This window comes from Colletotrichum graminicola, assembly GCF_000149035.1.
Source record: "Colletotrichum graminicola M1.001 genomic scaffold supercont1.34, whole genome shotgun sequence".
NCBI lineage: Eukaryota > Fungi > Ascomycota > Sordariomycetes > Glomerellales > Glomerellaceae > Colletotrichum > Colletotrichum graminicola.
The window spans coordinates 190,562-218,306 of NW_007361038.1; the positions used below are offsets into that span (position 1 = coordinate 190,562).

Consider the following 27,745-nt stretch of genomic DNA (forward strand, 5'->3'; position numbering starts at 1 on the left):
GTCGGGTGTCACGATAGCTTCATACAGCATCTGTCAGGTGGTCTGTTAGGTGTCATATTACGTAGTGTTTCAAGCATTACTTGTATCACTCATGTATATATAGTAATATTTATTCATATCTCTACGTCTAGAGAATATGCCTTTTTTACTTCTATTCTTATAATATGTCCTGCTGTGGGCTCTAACTCGTGACATCGGGGCTAACCTCTGCCACAAATCGCTCCCGAACTCCGCAGTTTTATTTTACGCATCACATCTTGTGATCTTGTTCAACAAAAACTTGCCACCAAGATAGTTTTCATGAGACCTAGGAAATAATCAAGATAGACGCCCCTGATACTCGGTGACTCCAGCTCGTAAGTGACGTAACAATGAAAGGAGAGCACAAATAGTTTGCTTGGTGACTTGCTGGTGTGAGGTTACCTTTCCTCACATACGTCGGGGCCAGTAGCCGTACATGATGTCGAATGGTGCGTCTCTTCGAGTGAGAGACGCCCTCATCAGAAATGGTTGACAAAGCTTGTCGAAAAGCACTTGCCAAGTGCATCGTTGAAGTGAAGTGGGTCTGGGCAACGGACGAGGAACATAGTCCGTTGAGTGCGGTCGTCGGATTGCCGGAGCCTTCATAGCTTCGATCTTCCGATCTCGAGACCCTTCCCCGTTTTTCAAGAGTATGGAGTTCAGTTGACGTGGCAGAGAACCAAAACACCCATGATGCAGCTTCCCGTTGTCACAGGTAATTCCTTTGAACCACTCGACAGGAGATGGCTTGTCTGCCCATATTAGACCGCGCAAAGCCAGATCTTCATGCAGCGTAATTCGATCCATCCTCGAGTAGATGACAGGACTACTGTACTTTAGGTAGCCGAGGCTTCTATCAAAACGATGAAGCAGCAAATGCCACTTTTCGATGATGGAGCTCTCTCTCGGTAGCAGACGGTGGGTTACATGTTCTTCCGGGAGCGTAAAAGGTCTGCCTTCCTTGTTGAGCTGAAGGAAGACAGATCCAGTATCTGAGTTGCCTCTGCCAAACCCTGCAGAGGCAATCAACACTGGTGGGACGAGAACTCTTGCGGAATATGGTTCTGCCCAGGCTATGAGCACTTCGCCGCGGATATCGAATAAACAGTATGGTCCAATCCGAAGGAATAGTTGGCGCCAGGACTCCATATTGTCGATCCGAAGTCGACAAGACCAAAGTCTGTCTACGTCGTTATCGTATATGTAACCTTTCGATTCTAACAACACTTTGCTGGCTGCCGTACCAATGTAGTCACCAAATTCCGTCCATTGGCCCGTGATTGGACCGATTTGGCTGTCTAAAAGATCTTGTGTATATGCATGTGTGTGTTTTCTGTTGAAAATGACAACATTGAATCTGTCGAAGGCAGCGCTGGCTTCCGTAAACCCATCACTGTGTAATGGTAATTGTGACTCAGAGTTTCTCAACAAATTCTCTGGTAGAGAGGGAGGTAAATGAACAAGAAGGGTCTCCATGTACTTGTACGACTGCTGGAGAGTGTTTGGGTGCGCCAAGATAGAGAGGTGGTGGTACAGGCTTCCTGTTGTTGGGGCTTTATCGCGTGCCTTGGAGTACCAACGACGAGAGACAGAGGTCAACATCTCGCGGTCTTTGAGGCTGTCTTCTTCTATGGCCATGCTGGATACGAATCACTGTTAAATTTGCAAAAATATATAATGGAAAAAATACCGCTCACCGATTACGACCTAGGTCTTTTAAACACTGAATCCATGTCTCTTCGGAGGCTGGCACTGTCTCATACAAGAGTGTCATCATGGAGTAGGCAAGATATAAAGAGGTAAGCATATGCTCATGACTTTCTGGTATTCGATGACGTAACAATTCCAGGAATGAATGAATGCCATGGCGCCATAAGCGTGCAGGCATGGCGTATTTGCTCGCAAGCCGTTGAAGGGCTGGGCTTGCTGACGGATGCTGGCTGGCTAAGAAAAAGTCGTGGTGTTCATGAAGCAATGTGCGATGAATGGAAATAAGAGCTTGCCACTTCTCGTCGTTGAGTATGGGATCCGATTCACTCTCACTGGCAGAGTTTTGGGCATTGTCAACTTCGATACACTTGCTCTCGGTCATGACAAGACCAGCATAGATGCCTTTTACCTCGGCAACAAGTTGCTCTTGGCTGATGGGACGTGTCTCAGGTTGCTTGATCATGCTCTCGGTGTTGTCAGCCACGTTACGAGATTCGAATGATGTCCTTTGGTGGAGAGAGAGAGGGGCTTCGCGGGCCTTGCTGCGATCCTCATCGGGGGTCCATAGCCGACCTGCTTTCGGTGTTGTACCTCGATGAAACTGGTCCTGAAAAGCTTGGGATATCGCTCCTTCGTGTATGGAATGCCGTGTCCTGCTCCGCTTGAGCGGCCTCGTACTGCCGTTGATTGTGCAACGTTGTTGATCCGCTTCGTGGCGGCGTGAAAGATCCCGTTCCCGCTCCCCGGAACAATTGTTGGTCTGAAAAGGTGTATCCTGCCGAGTTTTGGTTGTCGTCATCTGCAACTGGCTTTGTAGGCTCTTCATGGTAGGATATCGCGAGTGGAATCAAGCCGAACTCGATGCAGACGGGCAGAAAGTGGAAGGCGTGGCCCACGTCGAAGTTTTTCGTACAAACGAGTACGGCCCAAGCAATAGTGGGCAAGATAACCGATACGGAGCACCAAAAGCGTTGCCTGTAGTACATGGAAAGTCAGTTATCGTTTGGAGGAATGGTTTCCACATTTTGTGCGCATGATACCTGAGCAAGAACACGTGGTAGTAGAAAGACAGCCCAGTCGTGATCGAAATCCAGAGCAAGAGGCAACTAGTTGTATAGCCAAATCAGTACAGTTGCGCTTCTACACAAGTCATATGACAACCTACATAAAAGATGCAGTCAAAGTCCAAGAGTGTCTTTCTTCTTGTGTCGTGAATGTAGCGGTGACAACAGCGATAACCGTCTTCATATGAAAGACCACTCCGCCAATACTTGAACTCATTGGTTTCGTATAGGCGGACCTCCTGATTGATGAATCACGAGGTGTCTTCGAAGGCGTGGTCTTTCGGGAGGAGAGTAGAGGGGTCGTCAATGGATTAGTTGTTATTATTGAGTTTCATTCGGATTTTGTAACAGTTTAAACAACAAGCGGTAGAAAACGGATGAAGATTTGTACCGGTAGGTTCCGCGGCGATCTGCTATGTCTGTTGCGTGTGGGAGAGCCGCCGGGGGTTGGGCATGACAGCGCAGTTGTAATCGCATGGAGCTGTATGGTTCGCATGGTTCGCATGGTTCGTATGGTAAATGGTAAATCTCAACACGGATGACTCGGACGCCTTGCCTCACTTAATGTATCATGACATAACATCGGTCTGCATGGAGGCCTCCAGAGACTCTATGGGCGAATCGAAGACAAGTGCAATTTCTCGAGTGGTAATCCTTGATCTATCAATGGTTGATTCTGTTCTGGCAGCATAAGTAAATGAGGCGTCCAATAGGTTGGCTACGATCCATTGAGCTAATCTGTGAGGGGTCGAAACAGCCTACCAAGCTTCAAATCTCTCCTCCGTCAACCCTCGCCCAACCCACTATCTTCCATGTCCTCTCGCAATACCACTGCGAATTTTGCATCACCAAGAACCTTACTACACCTTCAAAAACAATCACAGCTTTCAACCTAGAAGCTAAATTGGCGACATCCGTACTCCATCAATTGGCCGGTGTGACTTGTCATGCATGAAAATACTGTCTATCTATCAACAAGTGAGGATCTTGCTCAACTACAGATGGAAAAGGGCACATTAAAGTATCACCGCGAAGCCTGTAGCCACCAGAGTGGGAGGGTTGGCCGGTATAGCAGGTCCATAAGACAGCTTATCCTGTTGGAAGAAACGTCGATTGTTCGTCAGCTTCTCTTCGCCTGGCTAACGACATTCGGTGTTCTGATCACCACTAGAAACTTTTCTCCCACAGGGCTGGAAGATTGGGCGTCCAAATTCCCCGTAAGACAAGCCAGTATGCTGAATGCGGTTGTGTTCATTCTGATCTCTAGTATACAGGTTTGCGACCCGACAGATTGGCGAAGCACACCTCCCCATCATTGGAGATTCTCCTTTCACGATCGATCGTGCGAGTATCAAATCGTCCAGCTTGCCCTTCTCCAAGTCCTCTTCTGGATCAAAATTATCAGATTGCTATGGCACACAAGTTTCGGACAGAGGCATTTGATGTGGGTCTTTATAGCAACAGCAGCGGGCACATATTTGACAATGATTCTCATCAACGACATGGCGTCTGCGTTTTTGCTGGCTATGCCAGTTATATTGAGCACTGTTGCCTCCATATCATACGTCTTAGATGCCACCTAATAGGGTATTCCTGCAGAAGACGTACTGTCAAGAAATCCAAGCGAAGAAGGCGTGCAACCATAAAGGAGCGAGTCGGCCCTGGCGGACTTCAGGAAATGGATTAAGATGCACAGCAAGACAACAAGATATTGAAGATAGAGAAATGGTTTCATTCAACAGCTTTTATATAGTTCTAATACTTGACAGGAGTTTTCAAATTCTTTTCCAACTCACACAGATTGGCCCCTCAAACGGTCAGACCCATTTTGAGGTTTGAATAAAAACACAGGAAGAAAAAGTGATCGAGTGCAACTGACGAAATCCCGCAAGAGAAAGAGGCGAAGACAATAACGGTTTCATTATCTCTTTCTAGTAATGGTGTCATCTGCAGTGGCGTAAGGATCACAAGTCAACGAGGTCTTAAGTTTTGCAGGACGATGGGCATACCAGATTCACTGAGAAATTGACCAGGTCGGAAGATCGCCTTGTTTTAGTCTCAAGGCTTCTTACCAGAACTCCGTTATAAAGCGCTTGTGGCAGGCTGTAGCGCAGATCACCCATCCACTACACGTGGCAAGTAACCCTACACATTTCTGCTAATAGCACTGACTGACCCAGGACCCTTGATGCCGTTAAGCAAGTTCTGTAACGTTAACAGTATCACGGATTGATGTGAACAAACTCTCCTGTTGTTGGAGCTTCAATTTCACCTGACTGTACGACATCCCATCATTCAGAAGAGGAAAAGGTGATGGGATTGGATTCTCGGACCTCGGTAGGAATCATTGTACGAATGGACCGAACTGACTGAACCACATATGACTGAGTACATAATGACTATTGTACGTCAGCCATAACTTGTAGTTAGAAAAGAGTGCTCATAGAATCAACTTCAATTTACCACTACGTTTGAGTACATGCAGGTGCAAAGCCCATTCAACAACTGTGGTCATCATTTCCCTAACGGTTTCTCCCCGCACATATGTTGTTTGGCGCCTGAGCCATAAGATTCATGGCCTTTCTCTGCTCTTTCGAACACAGTTGAGTATCCAAGTCGGCTGTTTGTTTCATAAATAAGGCATATTGAGACCAGGGTAGTATCTTTCACACGTATGTAGCCGTTCTCCACTAGAACATTGGGAAGAGAGGACTTGGCGATTCTATCTTGAGCCGCCTCATTGGCCATGCGTCCTTATCTTTTGTACGCGGTGCCACCACGTAGCGCCTGATATGCACTAGATTCCTGGCCGCAGGGATAAGAGAGGGCAACAACGACAGAAACCATCTCGACCTCGATGCCAAATCCGTAAACATCTCTATACCCAATCGCGAACCCGCTGTGGTTGTCCTTCACGATGTGTGACACCGCCACCCAATCCGAGAAGCACACTGGCAATTTGTTGTCGGCGCCAGTCTTCCCAGGCCCAGACAACAGCATCGACGCGGAAGCTGCGCGTCACTATGTCATCGACCCCGCGGCCGAGGCGAGACTGGTCCGCAAGCAGGACCTGCGAGTGCTCCCGATGGTCTTCCTCATGTACTTCTTCACTTTCCTCGACCGAACGAACCTCGGAAACGCAAAAGTAGCAGGCATAGAAGCCGACCTAGGGCTGGGAGCATATGGCTTCAACGTCGGCGCCTGCCTCTACTATGGCATCTATTTCTTCGCCGATATTCCCGCGTCGTTGAGCGTCAAGAAGTTTGGGTTCATCATGCTGCCCATCAGTTGCATTGCCTTTGGCATCGTCACTCTCTGCACCGCTTTCATCCATAACGAAGGCAGCTTCTACGCAATTCGGCTGCTTCTCGGGCTCAGCGAATCTTTCCAGTTCCCAGGACTTAGCTATGTGATTTCTCGTTTCTATCGCCGCAGCGAGGTGACGACTCGGGTGTCTTTCTTCATGCTCGCCGCTGCAGGCTTGTCGAGTGCTTTTGGTGGTCTTCTCGCTTCGGGGCTGCTATCCCTCGGAAGCATTGGGTCCGTCTCTTCGTGGAGGAACATCTTCTTGGTTGAGGGGCACGTATTCTCCTTTCTTTAGGCTGCGTCTTGAAATGCATCGTTAACGGCCCAGTCAAGGATAATCACCATTGGCGTTGGAATCCTTTCGCTATACCTGTTCCCAGCGGATCCTTCCAAGACGCGCATTTTCAACGACGAAGAACGAGCCTGTTGGTATCACAGGGATCGCGATTGTAAAGCAGTAATAGTTTGATTGACTACTAGTTGCTTGTTAAGATGGATGATAGGAAAAAGAAGAAGAAGTTGTTACTGTGGATATTTATAGTGGTGTAAGTAAGCCGCTAAGGTAAGTTACGTAATAGTAAATTATATAACTATAGATTAGCTCTACTATTAAATAGTTAAATATCTTAACACTAGTAACTTTCTAAAGTAAAGGAAAATTACTATAAATAGCCTAGATACTACCTAGCAGCTAAAAAGCTTAAAAACGTAATAAAAGTTAAAAGCCTAAAAGTATTTAATACTTTTTGTCTATATAATCTATTATATAGCTTAAAAAACCTATCCCTTTATACTAATCTAAACTATCCTATTTCTAACTAGTTATTTTAGCGCCTTATTAGGTAATAATTTAGTAAATCTATTAGTAAGATTATTATTACTTTATATTTATTATACCTTATAGACCTTATATTACTTATATAACTACTAGAGGGCTATAATATTAATTATAAGCCTTTTTTTTTTTATAGTCTTAAGCTTAATAAGGTACTTATAAAGTAAGTATAAGTTAGTATAAAAGATTATTAGTATATATAGTAGCTTAAGGTAGTTAGTAATTATTATAATAGTTATACTAAGTGTATAAGTAATATTAGTGCTAGTAACTATACTATAGATCTTAAAGGCTAGTATACTTTAGGTAACTTACTTATACTTTATTAAGCTAAAGTAAATAATATTACTAGTTATAGTAAATCTATTACTTATAGTAGTACTTATAGGTGCCTTATTAGTAAGAATAATAATAAATCCTAGCTATAAAGTAAAGTCCTTATTATTTATAAATAATCTATTTATAAAGATAAAAAGCTTTATAAATTTAAGGTTAAGTAAGTAAAATAATAAACTATAGTTAAGGTTATTTATCTACTATATAATATAATAGTTAAGTGCCTTAATTTTATTTATATTAAGTAATTAGTGTTATACTATAATAAAGTAGTTAAAGTATACTTTAGGCTAGTAGACTAACGTAATATATATACTATAGGCCTATTACTTAACGTACTGCTTAAGTGCTTATAGAGATTCTTTATTAATAGGTTAAAGTCTTTTACTTTAGCCTTTTTACTAGAGAAAGAGCTTCCCTTTAGTAGTTAGAGATACTATACTACTATTAAAGGTAAGTAGGTTATTAATAGTAAGGATTTACTTCTCCTTAGTAGTAAATATAGCCTTAGTAAGCTTATTAGCCTTATAGGTAGAGAAGGATTTATTTAAAAAAGTAATAGTATTATTAGTCTATATACTAATAATTCTAAAGTCTAGGCTCTTTATATTAGTAATTAGTAGGTATAAATTAAAGGTTAAAGTCTTTATCTAGAGCTTTTCTTTATAGTAGTAACTATATATTACTTACTAGTAAGTGCCTACCTTTATAATACTATATAATAGCTTTACTACTTATATAATAGTGCCTTTTAGATAGAGGTCTTATATTTATAATAAAAAGTATATAAGAATTATATAATTTAATAAGGTAGTTAACTATATATACGCCTAAGTAATATTATATAACTAAAGTAAGAAATTATTATTATTATAAATAAGGGATAAGGTAAAGGTAAAAATAAGGCGCTAGCTAGCTTACTAGATTATAAGTAACTAGGTAAGAATTACTTTTTTACTATTATTAGTATATCCTTAAATAATAAGGTAGGATTTTTTATATAGTTTTTTATTCTAGCCTTTTACCTTATTAATAATCTATAATTTAAATATTTATACTTTAGTATACTTATTCTTATTATATTAAATAAAGTAAAATACCTTATAGGTAATAAGCCCTTTAATCTTAGTAGTAGTTACTTACTTAAAGGGCTTCCCTAAGGTAGTAATAATACCTTTTTTTTATAGCTTAATTAATAATAGTTAGTTAGCTTTTTTCTTTATTAAGATATATACTATACTTATAGTAGTAAAGAAGGTAGTAGGCCTAATAGTAAAGCTAGTTTTATTAAAGAAATTAATATACCTTTATAGGTAGCTAGCTTTTTACTTTAGCTATAGGTGTATAGTAATAATAATACTATTATATATTTCTTTAGTAAGTATAAGGATATTAGCAGGTAATAAGGCTACTATACTATTATTATTATTCTCCTTATTACCCTACCTACCTACCTTAGAGAGTAGCTATTATTACTTATTATAGGTATCTTTAAGGTATAGTTTAATAATAGTTAAATAAAAAGTTTATAGGCCTTAAGGGAGGTTAATAGTATAAGTAGTCTTATTACTAGTAATAAGGTAAAAAAGGCCTTACTAGCCTTTTTTCTTATACTAAATATAGACTATAGATTAAAGCAGAAAGGCTACTATTATAGTAGTATTTAGGCTATTATATATAGTTACTACCTTATTAACTTACTTTTTTATATAGATCTAGTAAATAGCCTTTATTACTTTTTTTACTACTTTAGCCTTTTTAAGTAGGGTTAGTAAAAGTAGTAATAAGTTAGAGATTTATAAGTAGGCGCTAAAGACTAGTAGTGTAAGTACTAGGCTATTTAGGCTAGCTATATTATTAATTACTTTAATAGCTAGCTAAAAAGTAACCTTAGGTGTATAGCCCTTATTATAGAGGATATTATATATACGTTAGAGGGGCGTATAGTATCTTTTAACTTTACTAATACTATTATAGGCTTTAATTAGTATTTCTTTAATATTAATATAAAGTAACCTTACTAACTACTTAAATTTACTAGTATAAAAGTTTAAGCTAGTATTAGTAATAATCTAGTTAGGTAGGCTAAAGTAGATATTAATTTAGTATATCTAAAGTGCCTCCTATATATACTTTATAGTAATATTTTTAAGTAAATAGGCTACTTAAAAGGATATTATAGTATTAACTATATATAAGGCTAGGTAGTTACTATTAAGGTAGATAATATTAATAATAATCTTATAGTTAAAGTTATATTTATTATTATATAAAGTAAATTTAAAGTAACTAGGCGCCTTTATATTTATTTAGTAGTAGTAGTAGACCTTAGTTAATTTCTTTAAGGCTGTAATCTTAACTTTATTACTAGATTATTAGAGGACGTAATAAAGCCTTTTAACTAATAGGTAGCTAAAGTAATAGTAAATTTATTATAACTTAATATCTATAAGATAATAGTAAGTAATACTTTACTTATATTAATTAAGTAGTATCTATATATAGCCCTATTTATAAATAGTAGGCATAATAGTGTTATCTTAAATTAGCTTATTAGTAAGGTTATTAAATTTAATACTATACTAATCTATATTTATAAGGTAAAATAGAAATAAGGTATTTAATAGTATTATATAGAAGGTTAGCATACTAAAGGGGGTTAGTATATTAATTACCTTTTATAATTTAAAGTAGTTACTACTACTAAAGCGGATTTTTACTTTACCTACTTATAACTTATCTATAGCTAGATTTCCTTTTATTTAGTAGTAAAGGGCTAGATACTACTTATATTTAGCTATTAAATATTTAGCTACACTAAAGTTAGGTATAATACTATAGAATAAGATAAATAAATATTACTTATTAAAGGTAAAGACGTCTATATTAAGTAGCTTATTATTATATAGATTCTTATATAAGGAGTTATTTTTTATAAGAAAATAGGTTATAGATTAGTTATATAGTAATAAAAAAAGAGTAAGCTTATTAATAGTAAATAAGTTAAAGAATATTATTAATATATAAAACGTAGTGCCTAATTCTTTATCTTTATTACTTTTTATATAGTTACCTTCTTTATCTAAAGTAAATAGCTTATATCCCTTAAAGTTAGTTATAAAGTAGTTAAAGGCTTTAAGTAAAAAGTCTATTAGATACTACTTTTTATACTTATAGTAGGCTTATTACCTTTTGTCTTTTAAGTACCTTATTAACTAATAGTTAGCCTTACTATATATATAGTACTTCTTTAAGAATAATAATAAGGGTAAAAAAGGTGCTTATTACTATAGATTACTATTAAAAGGGCGCTATAGTGTAAAGTTACTATAGCTATAGTTACGTTAGCTAAATTACTAGTAACTTTACTAGCTGTTATAAGTATAGTTAGTTTAGTATTAATTATTTACTTTTTTAGTTAGGTATTAATATATAGGTTATTTAAATTATATTACGTTACTAATTACTAATTAAAGCTAGCTATATATACTAGTAAACGTTAAAGATAAATTAAAAAAGGTAAAAAAGCACTTTTTTATCTTATAGTAGAAGTTAAGTAATTAGTTATAGAGGGCTATATTAGATAGGGTACTAATTCTTATAACTATTTTTATAAGGGTAGTTACTCTCTTAATAAGTAACTTTAGGTATTTAGCCTTACTTTTGTTTAGATTATCTAAAATAGTCCTTATTAAATTAGTTCTTTATAGCTTAGTAAGGTAGGCCTAAAAGGTCTCTTTATTCTTAAAATTACTTCTTATTTATATAACTATAGTAATAAAGTTAGTCTAGTTATAAAAATAGTTAGTATAGTACTTTATAGCCTTACCTTTAAGTATAATAAAGAAGACGCTTATAAAGTGCTCTTACTAAATCCTAGCCTTTATATAGTAGTTATAAAAGATTATAAGCTTTAATTTAAGTAACTTATATACCTTTTTACTATACTTTATCTTATTAGGGTATAATTTAATAAGGTTAGTAAGTTAGTAAGTTATAAGTAAGGTAGTAGTAACTAGTGTAACTAATAGGTAGGGGTAAGCGTTACTTACCTACTTAAATAGTAAAAGAATAAAATTTAGGTTATTATATAATAAGGCTAGATTAATAGGCCTTTATTAACCTTTCTAGACTTAAGTAACTTATACTAAAGGGGTAATAATATAAGAGGGGCCTAGTTAATCTTATATTAATATTATTTTTAGTAGTAGGTCTATAATATCTTATATAAAGTTAGGTTTATTAATCTTTAAGTAAAAATCCTTACTCTTTTTCTTCTCTTCTTTAATATCCTTAAGTGTTTACGCTTTTAGATTATTAGCCTTAAGGGTATAGTAGATTTATTTAGTAATAGTTAGTAACTTTACTATTAATACCTATATACCCTTACGTATTAGGTAGTCTCTAAATTTAATAATAGTTTTATAGGTAGTACCTTTAAAAGTATTAAGTAACTATTTTTTAAAGTCTTTAGTAGTATATCTTTATAGCTATTAACTATATAGCTATATAAAGCTATATTATATTATTTAAAGTATAATAATAATACTTAAGGTGTTATATTACTTAACTTAAGTAAAGCTGTTAGGAATATTAGCTAAATTAGTTATATCTTATAGTTATATAATAATAAAAGGCTAGCTGCGCTCTAGGATAAGATATAGATCCTTAATATCCTATAGATAGATATACTTCTTTACTTTAGCTAGTGCCTATAGTTTACTTTACCTTTTACTTAGTTCTTTCTTTACTATTATTACCCTTTATTAGCCTTACTAACCTCTTAAATATAGGCACTTACTTCTTACTTATAAGGTTAAAGGTAAATCTATATATTAGAGAAATTACTACTATTAGTATAAATAATAATAAGATAAGTAAATAAATAATATAATATAAAGAGGTATAAGTAAGAGATAAGGTAAATAAAAAGATAAAATAATAAATAAATAGATAGTAATAAATAGCTTTAGGGAGGCCTTACGCTTTAGTAACATAAAGAGATAGCTCTAGGGAGGCCTTTTACTTTAGTAACATAAAGAGATAGCTCTAGGGAGGCCTTATGCTTTAGTAACATAAAGAGATAGCTTTAGGGAGGCCTTACGCTTTAGTAACGTAAAGAGATAGCTCTAGGGAGGCCTTACGCTAGATCTTACTTAAAGAACAAAAGGAGACATATATAGACCTTACTTTTTAGTAAGTAAGATACTATAGTTAAAGATTTTTAAAGAAAAAAAGGTAAGGAGTTAAGGTTATATACCTTACTTAAGGGTAAATAATAAGTAGTCTTCTTAAATTAATTAGGATAGTAAAGTTAAGTAAAAGTTATATTAGTTATTAATAACTATACCTTACTTAAAAAAGAAAAAAAAGTAAGGAGGATAGTATAGTTATTAATAAGTATTTTAAAGGATAAAAAAAGTAAGTAAATTAAGGTAATATAAGTAACTTCTGCCTTTTTTACCTTACTTAAAAAATAAAAAAAAGCGTACTTACTAAAGGTAACACTTAGCTACTAATTATCTAGTTAAGAGAAGAAGTTATAATTACTATAAGCTATACCTAGCTAATAATATAATATTAGAAGTATATAGGAGTAAGATTAGTAAAAGCTATTTACTTATAAATACTATATTAAAAGTAAATTACTTAGGTAGTTCTTACTTAACTACTTTATAGCTAGTCCTACTAGTAAGATCTTATTTAAATAAGAACTTATAGGAGTCTATTTACTTATAATCTTATATAAGCTATTACTACTATAGTAAAATAAAAACTTAATAAGATAAAAATCTTAATAATTAAAGAAAAAAAAGGTTAAAGGATAAAAAAAAAAAAAAAAAAAAAACTTAAAAAAACTTAGGTATAAAAAAAAGATAATTATACTAAATACTATAAAGGTTATTAGTAAGTAAGTAATATATAAAGAAAAAGACTTCTCTAAAAGTAATAAAGTTAATAGTAGTAATAGTAGTTATTATATAGTAAACATAAGGCTTAAAAGGTTATTTACTAGGTATTATAAGATCCTAAGTACTAATAATCTTTAGGCTAGTTAGCACTTTAATACTTTAATTTAAACTACTATAATAAGTAAAGTATTATAGCCTCTTCTAATAATCCTTACTAATTTATAGTAGTAGTAACTATAAAGTTAACTACTAATTAATATTAGTATTATAAGGATTATAATTATAAAGTAGTAATAGTTTAATTAACTACTAGTTACTTATTAAGATAGATAATAGGAAAAAGAAGAAGAAGTTATTACTGTGGATATTTGTGGTGGTGTAAGTGAGCCGCTGAGGTGAGTCACGTGATGGTAAATCACGTGACCATGGATTGGCTCCACCATTGAACAGTTGAATATCCCGACAGAGCCCTTGCAATGGCCCGCATTTACCACGACCAGCCTGCAATCCGCGAGCACAAAGAGAAGATAACTTGGGGGCTTATCAAACGCGGCGTGGTCAACGTCAACGTTCTTGTCGGGGCCTGGATATACATCTGTGACCAAATCACGGTGCAAGGCCTGTCAATCTTCACGGTCACGATTCTCAAACTCAACTATCCAGGCCGCTCGACTGTGGAAATTCAGCTGTTGTCGGTGCCTCCGCCCATCGTCGGAATGATCTTTGGCCTCGTCGTCGCATATATCACTATGAAAACGCGCATGCACGGAGTCGCCATTGCCGTGTGCGCGACCCTGAATGTCATCGGATATTCCATATGGCTGGCCTCAAAAAATGTGCAAGCGAGATATGCCGCGATTTTCCTCAACACCGCGGGAGGGTACAGTTTTGGCACACTGGTTGGTTGACACGCGATGGGTACAGCAACGCAGCGGACCTCCAGCTTACCAAGTTATATGCAGATTCTCAGCTGGACTCTGGCCAATGCAGCCCCTGATACAATGCGAAACGTAGCAAATGGCGCTGTTTCTGGCCTGGCCAACATCGGTAAGTCTGCATCGCACGTGAATGGCCACGAGAACCGCCTAACACAAGTGAAGGGTCGATCACCGCCACCTGGAGTTACATCAACACCGATGCGAAGACAGGCTATCACATCGGCAATAGTCTGAATACGGCTACTGCAGCATCTGTTATCGTTGCATCCCTAGGTCTAGCAGTCTATCAGAAATGGGAGAATGAAAAGCGTGCTCAAGGCGGACGTGACTATAGACTGGAGGCCCCCGCAAACAGGGTTGCTACACTTGGTCATCTCCATCCAGAGTTCAGGTATATCAACTGATGTGTATAATGAGACAGAAGTTCGTTTTCCGAATGGCCTGCCCCCTAGAACCCTGTATCCTGACTTGGGCAGCTGTCAGCTGGGCAACAATCAATAACCCACAATCGATGGCACGATTAGTCGGTGTGGCCATTGCAAGCAGCCATCCAATAACCTCACGTACAAAACTGTGGAACATAACCCATGCGATAAGATCTTTCTGGCTCGCAGGGTCAACCCGCTTCGACCTACTTCCGGTAGCCACAGAGGCGGTGCCAATTTGAGCTTTCTGATCGACTGATTTCGTGGGATTCGAACCGTCACTAAGCCAATCTTATCTTGTATGGGTGTCAACCAACGCCTCGGTTATACAAGCATCCAGGATTGCAATGCGGCTATCCACTTCGAGGACGATGTTGCTGAAGGGATTCCAATACAGAAACAAGCTTATACACAAGTTCAACTAGGGTGCACGTCCCAAATCCAATAGTATGGTGTGGGGCGTCATAGTGAACCAATTATGCAAAGAGTGGTAGCTAGAGCGACTGATGTTTTTGGTGGTTTCAGCTTTGTTTGCTCTACGCTTTTGGCAAAGCCTGTGGTGATTCAGTGGTATCTACGTAATAACTGACTCAAGTTAAGACTGGTGTCCAGGGGGGGGGAAGCTGGCTCTCTCGTATTCGAAGAGCAGGTTTTCGCCTCATTCACTGATGTCTGCACGTGTACGAATGTTCTAGGACACTCAACGTCTTGCGGGACCAGATCAGAAGATAATATTCACTTCGAATTGGAGTGGCGTCGTATGGGTCAGAAACACGGCTCGGAGTCTGACCGACTTGTGCTTCTCGAGTGATATCATCGGGAAACCGGGCAATGTTATCACACCGTTCCCACACCTGGTCTGGGCCGCCTGACTCGACAGCTCTGATTATTTGGTGAGTTGGTCAAATACAGCTAGCGTCGCTGACATGGTTGCCATTTACCTAAACGCTCAAAGAATGCATTCTGTCGCTTTTGATACTGGGTGGATTAACTCATCTTGGACCGTGTATCAGTCCTAAGCCTTGGCCAGAAAGAACGGAACTCTTCACTTGATGATCAATCTGCAGCTAACGCGCTGCCACCGTAGCAGAGTGCCCAGAGTTCGGCTTTCGGATCAGCTTCTAGTAGCCTTCCTTCGTCGATCTTGTTGGACTTTGTTTAGTGGGCACGGACGCAACGCAGTTTAGGATCGGCCGACTGGTGAGCTAAATTGCACTCCACAACCGTGTTATTGCAAGGTACATCTGGTGTTGTGTAATTGTGCAGTACCATATTGTCATTGGGCATGTCATGGCATGTTCGCCTCAGAGAAGCCTGACCATCCCGTGATTATGAGTTGGCCCGGGTTACCCCATGCCTCCTTGCCTGTTCAGTGGATCAAGCCATCCGAAACCGTGAGCCTCATCCTATTAGGCTAAACTAGATTTGAATGATGGTGGACTTAACAAGACTAATAACCCGCCCGATAAGGGCGGGTATCAGGTCCTTATACATTACCGCGAGTCGATCACCCCTTGCTCTCGAGCATGCCCAGTTTTTAGGCGAGCGGCTGTATTTCATTACCTCTTCACCGCCGAAGGCACTCTTTACCCACGTGCTTCGTACGAATGAATGTAATGGTAATCTTCGACCCGTGCCCAGAGCATCCATCACCTCGCTATCCAAACTAAGAGTAGCAGACTCGGCCATGCCACGGTCGTTACAGCAATAGCAGTCGGGGGAAAACTAAGGTCGTTATGGCAATGGGCATAGGTACTGTGGTAGCTTGGGTACTGTGCACGACCCAACCCTTCGGCTCCCAGGGAAATATAAGATTAAAGTTACACCGAAGGGATGTCACGTTACCCCTAAGTAGACCAGGCGGAACCAACTGTCGCAAGCGGCTGAGAGTAGGCGCAAATACCAAGGGCCCCTTGTTCGTCGGGGTCGGGCGGTATTCCGGTGGGATGCAGGGTCCTGCATGCGGTGGATTTTCGCCTGGTTCCGAGTTGAATGACTAGTAACTTTCAACCGATCAATAATATCTTGTCGAATACCACACTACTACGTAGTGTATTTTCGCTTCGTATACCGGACCCGGTCCTTATCTTATACCGCAAATGATATGAACCTGATCTACGAGGTCGCATATGGTCACTCGCGCGGACGAAAAAAGGCCCCCAAGTGGTATGTATCGTTGGCCACGGAAGGATCCCGACCCTGCGGCGCCTTGCCCCACGGATTCTGCAGGTTAATAGTGCCAAGTGACGACTGTGGGGTACTGATGCCATCCCGGCTTGGATTCTCGACGACAAGCCACCAGGGACGCAGGTGATCATTGCGCGAGTTCGAATTACACCGGACGACCAAAGTGTACGTCAACGTTGAGGGAAACACAATCAATTGAAATCTAGGCGACGAAAATCTATGCCCGAGATGAAAAGAAACACAACATCGTCGGTTTTGAAAATTCTTGTAACCTTAGTTACCTCAATAGACAAAAGACCGGGTTTGCAATGGGAAAACGTTGGGCGATAACATCGGCTCGTGCCACCAAGATCATGAGCAAGCAATTACGCAAAGCAGTGTGGTGTATATAAGTAAATATTGTCACAGAATCTATGTACATGTGACTAGGTATTACAAAATTGTTATCGGAATGATATCAGAAGCGAAGAGTTCCTTCCATATTACCACACTCTCAATATCCCCAGCGTTAATCGCCACGAAGTTGAGTTCATCAACTATGGGGCTTAGTTGGCTTCAGCACCCTCGGAGCCGCACAGGTTCTCGCAGTAGTAGGTCATCTGGAAACAGTAGCAGGTTAGCACGCCACTTCCGGCATCCAAGCGCTGAGATGAGATGAACATACCTCGTCGCCACCAATGTGCCAGCCGTCCGAGAGACATTGGATACCATCCTAGGAGCCAAGAGTTAGATCGACGTGTTCTTTGGGCTCGGGGGATCCGGTTGGTGGAACTCACAAAGTGGCAGTCGGGGCAAGAGTCCCACTGGTGGCTGCCGGTGTGACGGTTCTTGTAGTGGGTGCAGGCACATTGGGTTGCGTCGGTGGCGATCTCGTATGAAGTGTAGGACCCGTAGGTGATACCGGCGGGCGTTCCGTTGCCCGTGCTGCCATATTGTCTGTTCTTGACGCAGACAGCAGCGCTGTGCAGTTTGGCAACGGCACTGTTATCACTCATCAGCATATGGCCAATCCTTTATCACCGCGATTTCTCATGGCGCCGACAGGGAGAAACGTACACGGCGGTCAAAGACGCAAAAGTGAAGAGGGTAGTGAGCTGCATTTTGGCTTCGAGTTGATGTCGAGTATACTTGTGAGGACAAGACAGGAATTGGAAAACTGAAGGACTCGGGTGATCTGAGGCTGCTGTACGGATACCCTTCCCTCTCAAAGGCAGGGTCGGCTAGATGCTCATATATAGAAATGTAGGCTGTCAGCCGCTTACACCATCTCAGGGATATCACATCTCATGACCCTCACCTCTGATGCCGTAGTTCCGTGTAAAGTTGGGTGATAATAAATTACACCCAGACTATCGGGACGCATTACTCGTCCCCTGCCAAGGTCGATTTCGTTAATCTTTAGCTTTGCGCAATGTTAATGTCCATCACTCATCTCGACTGTGGACGATGCCGCAGCAGACCGCGACAGCACAGAGCGTTGGTTAACAACAGGTACTTCTTGGCCCAACCGCTCGATGGGACCGCTCGGTGGATTCTGAATCGCGTGCTTTGGTACTGCCTATACTCGATGAAGAAGGTGTCCAATCCAATATCGTTTTCATAATCTTTGCGGGCGGTCGAGTGGCTATCCCTCACCTAGTCGAGTGGCCAGGAAGCCATATCACAAGACTCTAGCTGTTCCAGTAAACAGGCCTAGGACCCCGGCTGGGAGCTACCCCTGCCTCCGAAAACGGGCAGAACTTGAGCTTGTCTGCACATCCCACCATGACTCGCAACGTCGACGCTGGACCCATTCGCATGGGTACGTCTGTGATAGGTTCGTCTTTCTGGGGTGAGCTTTACCTGTCCCGTTGGCGATACGACTCACTAACCTTATATCGTGATGGGGTGGATGAGTCTTGTTAGATCGAAGGCGAAAAACTGCAATGTCCTCGAACATGTCGCCATGTATAAAGTCCTCGTGAACTTCCACACTTTAGCAATCACTCCTCACCCCTCATCCCTCCGTCTCCTCAGCCTTCACCCCTTTCCTTCTCCGGCCCTCCTCACTCTCAGTCTTGGCTTTGCAACTACTACGCTCGTAGTCTCATCTCCAGCACAATGGTTTCCACCCGCTTCGTTACCCTCCTGACGGCCGCGGCCGCCGCTGTCAGCGCCGCCCCGGTTGCACCCGCCGATGTCCCCGCCGAGGTCACCGCGCTGCCCTCCAACATCACTGAGGAGGCCGACCGCAGCCTTCGCAACGGCGAGCTTGTCGTCTTCGGAGCCTCGGGTCGCAGTAGGCCGAAATCCCCCCAACTCCTTCTGCATGTTTCAGCTCACTAACATGGCGACATCGCCTCAGCCCACGTCGTCACCGAGGACACCTGGAACCTGCTCCTCAAGACCATGAACATCTTGCCTGAGCCTCCTGCCATCGACGAGGAGTGGCTCAACTTCAAGCCCACTGAGGTGGACGAGGTCTCCCACAACACCACCACCGAGCTCAACAAGCGCGACTGCAGCGGCGACATTCAGATGATCATCGACAATAACCAGCGCTTCGTCGACTGGGACGTGCAGATGTCCCCCGTTGTCATCGGCGCCGGCAGCAAGGGTATTGACATCACCATCGCCAAGTACTGGTCCGTCTCCAACAGCATCGCCGTCAGCGCCGGCCTTGACTTCGGCTTGGTCAAGGACCGTCTCAAGTCCACCCTCGGCATCAACTACAGCAAGACCTGGACCACCCAGCAGGGCTACCTCATCCGTGGAACCGTCGACGACGGCTACACTGGCGTTGTCGTCAGCCGTCCTTGGACCAACCGCCGCTACGGACGCACCTACCAGGGATGCCCCGGCAACCTCCGCCAGACTGGTACCTTCATGGCTGACTCCCACGAGGAAGGCTCCTACGAGGGTGTCTCTTGGGTTGGCGGTGCTATCACTGCTTGCCTCAAGGCACAGAGGAGCATTCCTCTGACCCGCTGCCAGGGATCCGGCGAGTTCCGTTAAATTTAATCGAGGAGGCTCTCGGTGCCCCAGCGGATTGTAGGAATGCCCATATTCACATCCTCGCTTGCGACTTGCGGCGCATCTTGTACAAAGTTGGGGCTCAAGCTCCCATTTACATATTTCTTTCTTCAATAATCTTCTTTGGGGTAGTTAGTTTTGCTGTGGAAATTAGCAGATTATGAAGCCCGCGCAATGGGTTATAATAACAATAATTGTTTCTTGTCCTACCTCACGATTCCACGACAAGGGCCGTGCTTTTGATCTATATACGGTATGCCTTTCAGACCATTCCTCATGAAACTAGTCAGACTGCGTTGAAAGTTTCGTTGCCATTGCTGCATGTGACTTTGCGTTAAACAACCTTTGAAGGTTACACTCATAAGCCAAAAAAAGAATCTGTTATCCGCATCAAGTTCTCAACGACCACCGCCATGATCAACACAGCACGTTTTTCCCCAGACCCCACTGAGAAATATAGTAAGTCTCATGAGATCCCAAACGATTGTCAGCACGGGAAAGTGTTCTCGTTTTGTAATGTGTTCTTTGCCAAAACCAAGATTTTCCATGATTACTATAGAACAACGGATTAGTCGACTGATTCATATATAGCCTTGATGAATTGGCGTTTGGATTATGCGGATAGGGGCTTGGTGTAACATAGGGGGCCCTTCGAGGATTTAGTTTGGGCGGTGTGACTATTACCTCACGTGGTATTTCACTTGTTACTTATATTACTTATGTGTATATAGGTTTCTGTCTTTACATTTCAACTTCTATAGGAACAAGCCTCTCTTGACCCTACTCTTATGTGCCCTGCTGTGTGCTCTAACTTGTTGTATCTACTTACTATAAACTGTGACCCCTTACTAAGAATAGTTATATAAGGATCCTTCGTGGGCCCTTCTCCTTTGCCTCCTATTGATTGATATAATTTTCTTGATGTGTTGGAGATGTTTCCGAGTCTGGCCTGACGGACTCATGTGTAGAACCTCTCTTCTGTGGTAATGAGCTTGACCGATCGTGTGAAGAAATTCAAGACAGTAACCGGTATGGGTAAAAGAGCAGATTGAAAGGCTTGAGTGTCACTAAAGTTCGTTGTGTTAGGCTCCTTGCTACCTTTGCGGTTATATGTTAGCAAGGCTGCTAGGTCCTGGTGCCGCGCAAATTGACAGCTATATTTATTATGCAAGCCATCTGTTATATATAGACGGAAAAGACAGTAGGTAGTTCATACTATCATGCTCGCTACTTCCTAAATAGTCATTTATTTAGACTACTTAGTTAGGCAGAGGGCTGTGAGGAGGCTGATCTACAAGATTGCTATAGAGGATGGACTTAATTGCTGTTTGGCTTGGTTTTAATGCAGATCCCTTGAAGAAACTGCTAGGCAGGCAATATAGGTAAGACAGGAAAATGAATCTGGATAGGCAACAAGATACTAGTAATATACTAATATTTAACAGGAGCTACTAAGTCTGAAATAGCCGCTTAGGAGGATGCTGAGACCAGTGAGAAGCTAGACGTTGTAGATGCTCTGAACAGCCTGGAAGCGCTTCATTGGCCTTAACACTGGGGATAGAAAGCGTGAAATGATTGAACACTTACATCTTCTAAAGCTTCTGCCTACTTGTTGGAGTTGTTGGTTTTGATTAGATACTTACGTTGTAGCCGCCACTGCGGCATAAACGTTAGAAGCCTCCTATCTATTTATTGTAACAAGCAGGTAACGGCGTTTGATGCCGTGTTTGACGTGATTAAGCACCTGGCATTGTCTGTTTCCTAGCGGCTGTACGTCCACGTTCCCAATTTCGAAGGGATTCTCCTGTGATTTGAAGACCAGCAGGTATCGGGAACTTGGAACACAACGAGAAGGGTTGAGAACCAGGGCCCCAGTTCCTCAGATCCAGTTCCCCAGGTAAATCAACGCACTCTGAAGGCCGGTCTAATGCCAGGGCGCACGGTGTTTCTCTTTTCAATTCTGCCATGTTTCGAGACGGCTGAAACTTGGGAGACCTTTTCCATTCTGGGTTTCCGCAATAAAGGCAGCCATCGAGGGAAATATGCACAACCAGGCTATTATATATGTACCGGGCGAACTAGAGTGGACCGCTTATGGGGATCTGGAGGGACTGTATTCATCGATACATATGAAGGTAATTGCGACTTGGCGTAGCCTGCTTCACCGTGGCTTGCTGCGGTCAGACGAGTTTGCCTCTTGGGTGCAGAGCATCGTTGGGGACGCTGACGTGGAGCGGTTCAATCTTCTCACCCCATCCAACCACGATCGAGTCAATGCCCTGCACGGACTTTGGGCGAAGCACGAGGCCGATGGGCAGATTTTCACATCGAGCCGATAGAATAGGCCGAAAATCGAGGTGTTCCTAAGACGATACGAATTTCGAAGACGAGCCGAGCCTAACTTGGAGCGCGCTTTGCTGACACCGGAACAGAGCCGAGTATTCGATCAGCGAGTTGGTGTATGAAGCCAGGGTAAACATGAGGGAATCGCGAGTTCAAACAAAGGGAAAAAAGTATTACTAGTCCGGAGCCGCCTCCCGCAGAAACGTCGTCACAGATACGGCCCCAGAATCTCCATGGTCTTGTCCCACACCTTCCCCTGCGCCTCGCCCCTCAACTCCGTCATGATCTCGCTCTTATCGACCGCCTCACACTTGTGGTTCACCAGAAACAGCCCCCGCCGCCCCTCCTGCCCCCTCGTGTTCCTCCTCCCCCCTCCCTTCGCTTCACCACCGTCTGTGGCCCGCAGCCCGTCGCCGCCGCCGCCGCCGATCTCCCGGCTCGTCGCGACGTAGAGATGCCTCTCCCCGGCCTCCTTCTCGCTGAAGCCCACCACCAGGAACAGCGGCCGCAGCAGGGCCGTCAGCGGTATTGGCGACCAGAGGCTCGGCGCGTGGTACCGCGCCATGTTGCCCGTGTTCACGGCCCCGGGCCAGTTGTGCACGAAGGTGACGGCGCCCTCGTTGCCCGGCTCCGCCGACAGCCGGTCGAGGAAGAGCGTGTTCATGACGGCCATGTGCGTCTGCGTCCGCGCGCCGCCGAAGGCCCCCGGCCCCTCGAGGTTGAGGTCGTCAAGGAGGAGGCCACCCGCGCCGCCACCGCGGAGCATGCTGCCCGCGAGGACGGTGAGCACGCGCGCCGCCGGTGCAGCGCGCAGGAGCGGGAGCAGGTGCAGCGTGAAGAGCATGCGGCCGTAGTACTCGAGCGCGTGCGTCACATCCAGCCCCTCCGCCGTGTCTGTTTTTTTGTTCCGACGCGTCAGCGGCTTCCGGTATCAAAAGGGGTGTGATAGAGGTGAGCGAAGGGGGGAATGGGGCAGTGGAGGTTTGGTAGTCGGTGGTGGTTCTTACTGTTTCTCCCGCCAAAGGGGGCATACCCTGCCGTCAGGCAAAGGAAGTCGAGCCGCGACTCCCTCGCCTTGATCCACTCGCAGATCCTGCTCGTCTCGGAGAGGAGCGAGACCTCGCCCTCGACCCAGACGAGCTCGGCAGACGGGTTCCTCCGGCGCAGGTCCTCGAGCAGCGGCCTCGTAGCGGCTTCGGTGGCCTTGCGGCCGACGACGTACGCCTTCACGGGAAAGCCGAGAGAGACGAGCTCGATGAGGGTGAGTTTGCCGATGCCCGACGTCCCGCCAACGAACACAGCTGTCCGCGGAACGGTGTCCGCTGTGAGCTGGGCGTTGGACTGCCGTACTTGGGCGATGGTAACCATATTTGTTTGTTTTATTTCCCACGAGGCTTTAATATAGTGAAAACGTAGAATAGGTAGAACTGAGCTGTCGATATCTTTGCTGTTGCACGTTGATGGATTGGTGATGGAAGCATGAGCAATTCACCGGCTTCAATATGCAATCGCTTTATAGACATTGGGGTATCGTGCCTCGCATAGCTTCGGATTCCCGGAACGGTTAGGTTGGACGACAAGACTGCCACGAGCGCGCTAGCGAGAACGAAAATCCTTTGGCTTGCCCGGTGTAATCGCAGCGTCACTTATCATTACTTCATCGTTTTCAGCCGTGCTCGGGTCCGTTGAGCCATATTACGCAGGCAACTCTACTCGGGAGGGGACACGATGATTGCCGTTTTGTGGACTCTCGCATTCCGAATTCGGTTTGCGAAGGTCCCACGCTAGGCCGGGCTTTCGGCCGATGATCTCCACTTAAACATGGCTGGTGGGGATTGGTGTTAATGGCTTCAAAGGGTTGCGAGCAGCGAACAAACCAGACATTCGGGGGAACTAATAAGCCGACCGAGGACTTTTGAATCTATAACTTTCTCATGGGCATAGCAATCAAGCGAGATTTAACCGTAGTCTTATTACTCTCCTTACCCGACCAACCAAATTCACTAGCCAGAGAATCAATGTTTCGTGATACGGGGCTAAATGGCGCTGCTGTTCTGCACCGTTAGGGGTGGGCGTTTCAATCCGTCGATCATCGGTCGAGAAGAACGTTGGTGAAGACAACTGTCCTCAATCGGGTATGTTAAGCGATACTAAACCAAAACAAATGCTATGAGTTGGGGACAAGAAGTTTTCAGTCATGATAAAGGAGGGTTGCCAATATCTGGCTGTGTTTGTCTTGGGCGGTTTTCTGAGATTTCACTTTGGCTTGGTTAGGGGCTGGGCAACCAGAAGCTTGTGTTGCTTGTCTGTCTCGGCAGACAGTCAGAGGCTCGCAGTAGGGCGCTGAGGAGGCAAGTGCCAAGTACTGCAGGATTCGATGGCCACAAATGCAACCTAGAAAGGGGCTAATGGCCAGGTTTCAGCCTTGGTGGCGTATCCGCAAGGGCTAAAACATGCTGGGCGAGTCTGATGCGGAGAAGACATGCCAAAGCCTTTGGTCAGGAGAAGCCAACCATTACATATGTGATCCGAAGACGATGTTGCTGGGGGTTCTCATCCAGAGGTGCAAGTTGCCGTTTCTTTTATTTGTCCGTTGCTTATCGCAGGCACGTTTGAGGAACGCCCGCTAGAGCCCCTTTCAAGAGTCTGGTTCCAAGTTGAGAGCGGCCATAGCAGTATCACGAGAGGCAACCGTCTGCGTTGCTCAATGGCCGCGTCACCTCCTCTACGTCATTGGCGTTTGGCTGACTGACAGCGTAGACGCCGATGATGTTGCGGAAGCTGGAGGAACCGACTGACAAGCCAACAGGACGGGCAGCGCTGACGAAGTAGGAGCAGAAGTTTGACTTGGCTCGCGGTCGCTGGCTGCCATCGGCGTGGTTTATGCGTCGCAGAAGGACGATTGGAAACCCGAGAACCGGCAAGAGGTGACGAATGCTTGGTTTCCAAGACGGCATTCGGAGGTCGCCAGGGGTATACCGGGCAAAAAACATTGGTTGGTAAGGTGGGCAACGTCGCATTCGTCTGCGTGGCCATCTCAATCGGAACTTGGGCGGGAGGACCAGCCGGCAGGCAGGCGTTGAGGAAGGCCTCTCGAGCTGTCACTGTACGGATACATTGTCCGTGTACCGTAGTCGTCGCAACATCAGATGCGGTTCCGGTAGGCGCTGGGACTTGGCGTGATGAGGTGCGTCTGACGTTTGGGGCGCGCCAAGGAGCTCGAGATGAGGGCAGGCGGTGCCGATGGGAGGAGGCGGGTACGAGAGAAGAGGCGACAGACGGCGAATGGGGCGTCGATGTACTTTGCAACGACGAAGATTGGGTGAAGGTCGAGAAGCGGAGGGAGGGCAAAGGCTTGTTGCAGGTTCCCGACTTGCTTGCTTGGGGAAAGCGTGAGACATGCCCAGACGAAGTTAGGAGGTGAAAGACTTGGCGAGCGAGGCGCGCGGCCGGCGGATAGGTACTGTACGATCAACCTACCTGGGTGGGTGTAGGTAGGTATCTACACTACTCGAAACGGTACGTACAGCGAGGGCACGACAGAGAAAGGCGCTAAGGACAGGGAAGGGGCCTCCAGCATCGTCCCGCCTGGATGGCACGCTACACTACCGGTACGTAGTTGCGTACCTAGGTAGTACCTACATACCTAGTGTAGTATCCGTACACTGTCGACGCGTATGCCACGGAGCGCACCGACCAGCTCTGCTCTTCTTCCTCTCACATGGCGAGTTCGTTCCATTGGCTCAGCCACACGACCGGCTTCGCTTAGTCATTTCTCATCTCGCTGTTCTCCGTCCTCATTCCCCGGGGTCGTCATGAGCAGGTTGTGGTTCGCATTCCATTTCTCACTAGCACCTTTTTCTCGGTGCCCCCAACGGTTTGACTTGGCGACCATTGAAGCTCTTGGCCCTGCAAAAATCAGCTGTTCCCCACCCCCGACTACTTCTCCCTGTCACCCCTTCTCATAGGTATCCCATTCAACCCCGCGTAACCCAATGCCTCCTCAGTCCTGGCGCGTCCCTCAAGCCTTTGATTAAGCTCGATCATGGGTCGTGCCTGCGGTGACGAGCATGCGCGCAAGCTCTACGGGGCGAACTCGACTTTGCGACCCCCTTCTCTTTGGTCACGGTCTGGAACTGGCTGCTTTCGCCTTTGGTGCGCCGTCTCAGCACGCGACGTTGGCTACAGGATTTAGGCCAAAGGAGCCCCTGTGTCGTCCGAACACAGTCTCTCTCTCTCTCGTCGCCTTTGAAGAAGAGGGAGGAAGGGAGGAACAGACTGGCAGACGACACACGGGGGTACGGGGTGCAGACCCAGATCCTTGGTGATGGTCCATGGTTCGTGGTTATGCATGCTTTAAAGGGGGTTAAGGTTTAAGGTGTTGCCAATGAGCGATAAGGTTTGGTTCTTGCCCAGCAGACTCTCCCCCTGACTTGCACCTGCCATCCGGTGGTTCCTGACCTGTCCAGTAACTCGTCTCCACTCCACTGTCTGTGGGCATCGCACCTTTCACCTCTTGTACACACACGTGCCCAGGCTACTGGGGACGTGTAATTGCACTCACCCATTAGTGGAAGGAACAATGAGACATGGCAAGTCACGTGTGTGGTTCGAGGTACATCCCCTCTCGCCCACCATCCGCACCGTCCAGAGGTACCGTGGCCTCCTCCATCTTGGCCCTTCCACACGAGCAGTTATGTCAAAGTCTTGGGTGCATCTCTCGGCTTCTTGGAACCTCCCAGAGCCTCATTTCTTGTTCCTTCTTGGACGCCTATTCTCCGACCTCACGTCCAAGAACGCTAGTGCATCGTTCCGAAAACCCTATTTTTAGTTCCTTCGTCATGCCGCCTCTGTTGGAAATTACCATCGCCATCGTTTAGGAAGAGCCATCTTCCCGTGTCGATGCTGAAAGCGGCTGCTGGTCGTCTCAACAAGGACATCACCAATAGGCGAATTTGGGACGGGGCATCCACTCCGTCCGAACCACCAGTACCGAGACTTCGTTCACTTCTCCCTCCAGCTCCCCCACACTGAGACTCATGCAACTCTCGCCCGCAAGGATCTTCTCATCGCTCGCCGCCGTGGCCAAGCACTGGACCGACAAAATGGCCATATTCCCCACACTTCCTTGAGCCCTCCGGAGCCTGGCAGTTTCACCCTTCCTGTCATCGCGCGACAAGGGTCGACAAACGCCCCGGACTTCTGCTCTCTTTCGCTCAGATGCCCGACCCTCCTTCAGCCCATAGTCCGGATGACATACGGGGTACCGTCACATTGGTTGGATTGGGAAGCTCGAAAGCGCCCCTGCTCTGTTAGCCAGAAACACGCCTGTGATACTGTGGGAAACGGGACCGCTCATCCCCAAACACAGGGAACCCTCAGTTTCACTCGCCTGCTGCATCCTCACTTTGCTTTTTGAACCTCTCCGTGCTCCTCGACACCCTGGATGAAGCGCCCGCCAAGATCCTCACCACAATTTTCTTATTCGCCGCTTGTCCTCTTCGTTCGTTTCCGCATGGGTTCAACGGGACTGATGCTATTCTTGGATTGTCCAGCTTAATCCTCATCATATCTCTTGACTGCTCTCAGTCGCTTGTCGACTATATAGACATCATGCCATCGTGACACTACTTCTTTTTTCTCGCCTCATCCCGTT

The 27,745-nt window shown here is 44.3% G+C and overlaps 6 protein-coding genes across 6 annotated transcripts; 3 read left to right on the top strand and 3 right to left on the bottom strand.

The window, feature by feature from the left end:
- Window positions 1-1,714: 1,714 nt before the first annotated feature.
- Window positions 1,715-2,194, bottom strand: GLRG_07839 (uncharacterized protein; the record flags this gene model as incomplete). Its single annotated transcript, XM_008098524.1, has 1 exon — window positions 1,715-2,194. The coding sequence occupies one exon, from the start codon at window positions 2,192-2,194 to the stop codon at window positions 1,715-1,717; it is 480 nt and encodes a 159-aa protein (XP_008096715.1).
- A 3,518-nt stretch (window positions 2,195-5,712) lies between these two features.
- Window positions 5,713-6,396, top strand: GLRG_07840 (MFS transporter; the record flags this gene model as incomplete). The annotated part of the gene is made up of 1 exon (XM_008098525.1): window positions 5,713-6,396. The coding sequence occupies one exon, from the start codon at window positions 5,713-5,715 to the stop codon at window positions 6,394-6,396; it is 684 nt and encodes a 227-aa protein (XP_008096716.1).
- A 7,264-nt stretch (window positions 6,397-13,660) lies between these two features.
- GLRG_07841 (MFS transporter) lies at window positions 13,661-14,526 on the top strand (the record flags this gene model as incomplete). Its single annotated transcript, XM_008098526.1, has 3 exons — window positions 13,661-14,083; window positions 14,147-14,231; window positions 14,285-14,526. The coding sequence occupies 3 exons, from the start codon at window positions 13,661-13,663 to the stop codon at window positions 14,524-14,526; spliced, it is 750 nt and encodes a 249-aa protein (XP_008096717.1).
- Window positions 14,527-17,279: 2,753 nt separating this feature from the next.
- GLRG_07842 (uncharacterized protein) lies at window positions 17,280-17,834 on the bottom strand (the record flags this gene model as incomplete). Its single annotated transcript, XM_008098527.1, has 4 exons — window positions 17,280-17,333; window positions 17,399-17,446; window positions 17,511-17,715; window positions 17,791-17,834. 4 exons carry the CDS (start codon window positions 17,832-17,834, stop codon window positions 17,280-17,282), a joined length of 351 nt encoding a protein of 116 aa, XP_008096718.1.
- Window positions 17,835-18,834: 1,000 nt separating this feature from the next.
- On the top strand, window positions 18,835-19,728 carry GLRG_07843 (uncharacterized protein; the record flags this gene model as incomplete). Its single annotated transcript, XM_008098528.1, has 2 exons — window positions 18,835-19,012; window positions 19,079-19,728. 2 exons carry the CDS (start codon window positions 18,835-18,837, stop codon window positions 19,726-19,728), a joined length of 828 nt encoding a protein of 275 aa, XP_008096719.1.
- A 2,569-nt stretch (window positions 19,729-22,297) lies between these two features.
- GLRG_07844 (uncharacterized protein) lies at window positions 22,298-23,457 on the bottom strand (the record flags this gene model as incomplete). The annotated part of the gene is made up of 2 exons (XM_008098529.1): window positions 22,298-22,983; window positions 23,097-23,457. 2 exons carry the CDS (start codon window positions 23,455-23,457, stop codon window positions 22,298-22,300), a joined length of 1,047 nt encoding a protein of 348 aa, XP_008096720.1.
- Between the last annotated feature and the right edge of the window lie 4,288 nt (window positions 23,458-27,745).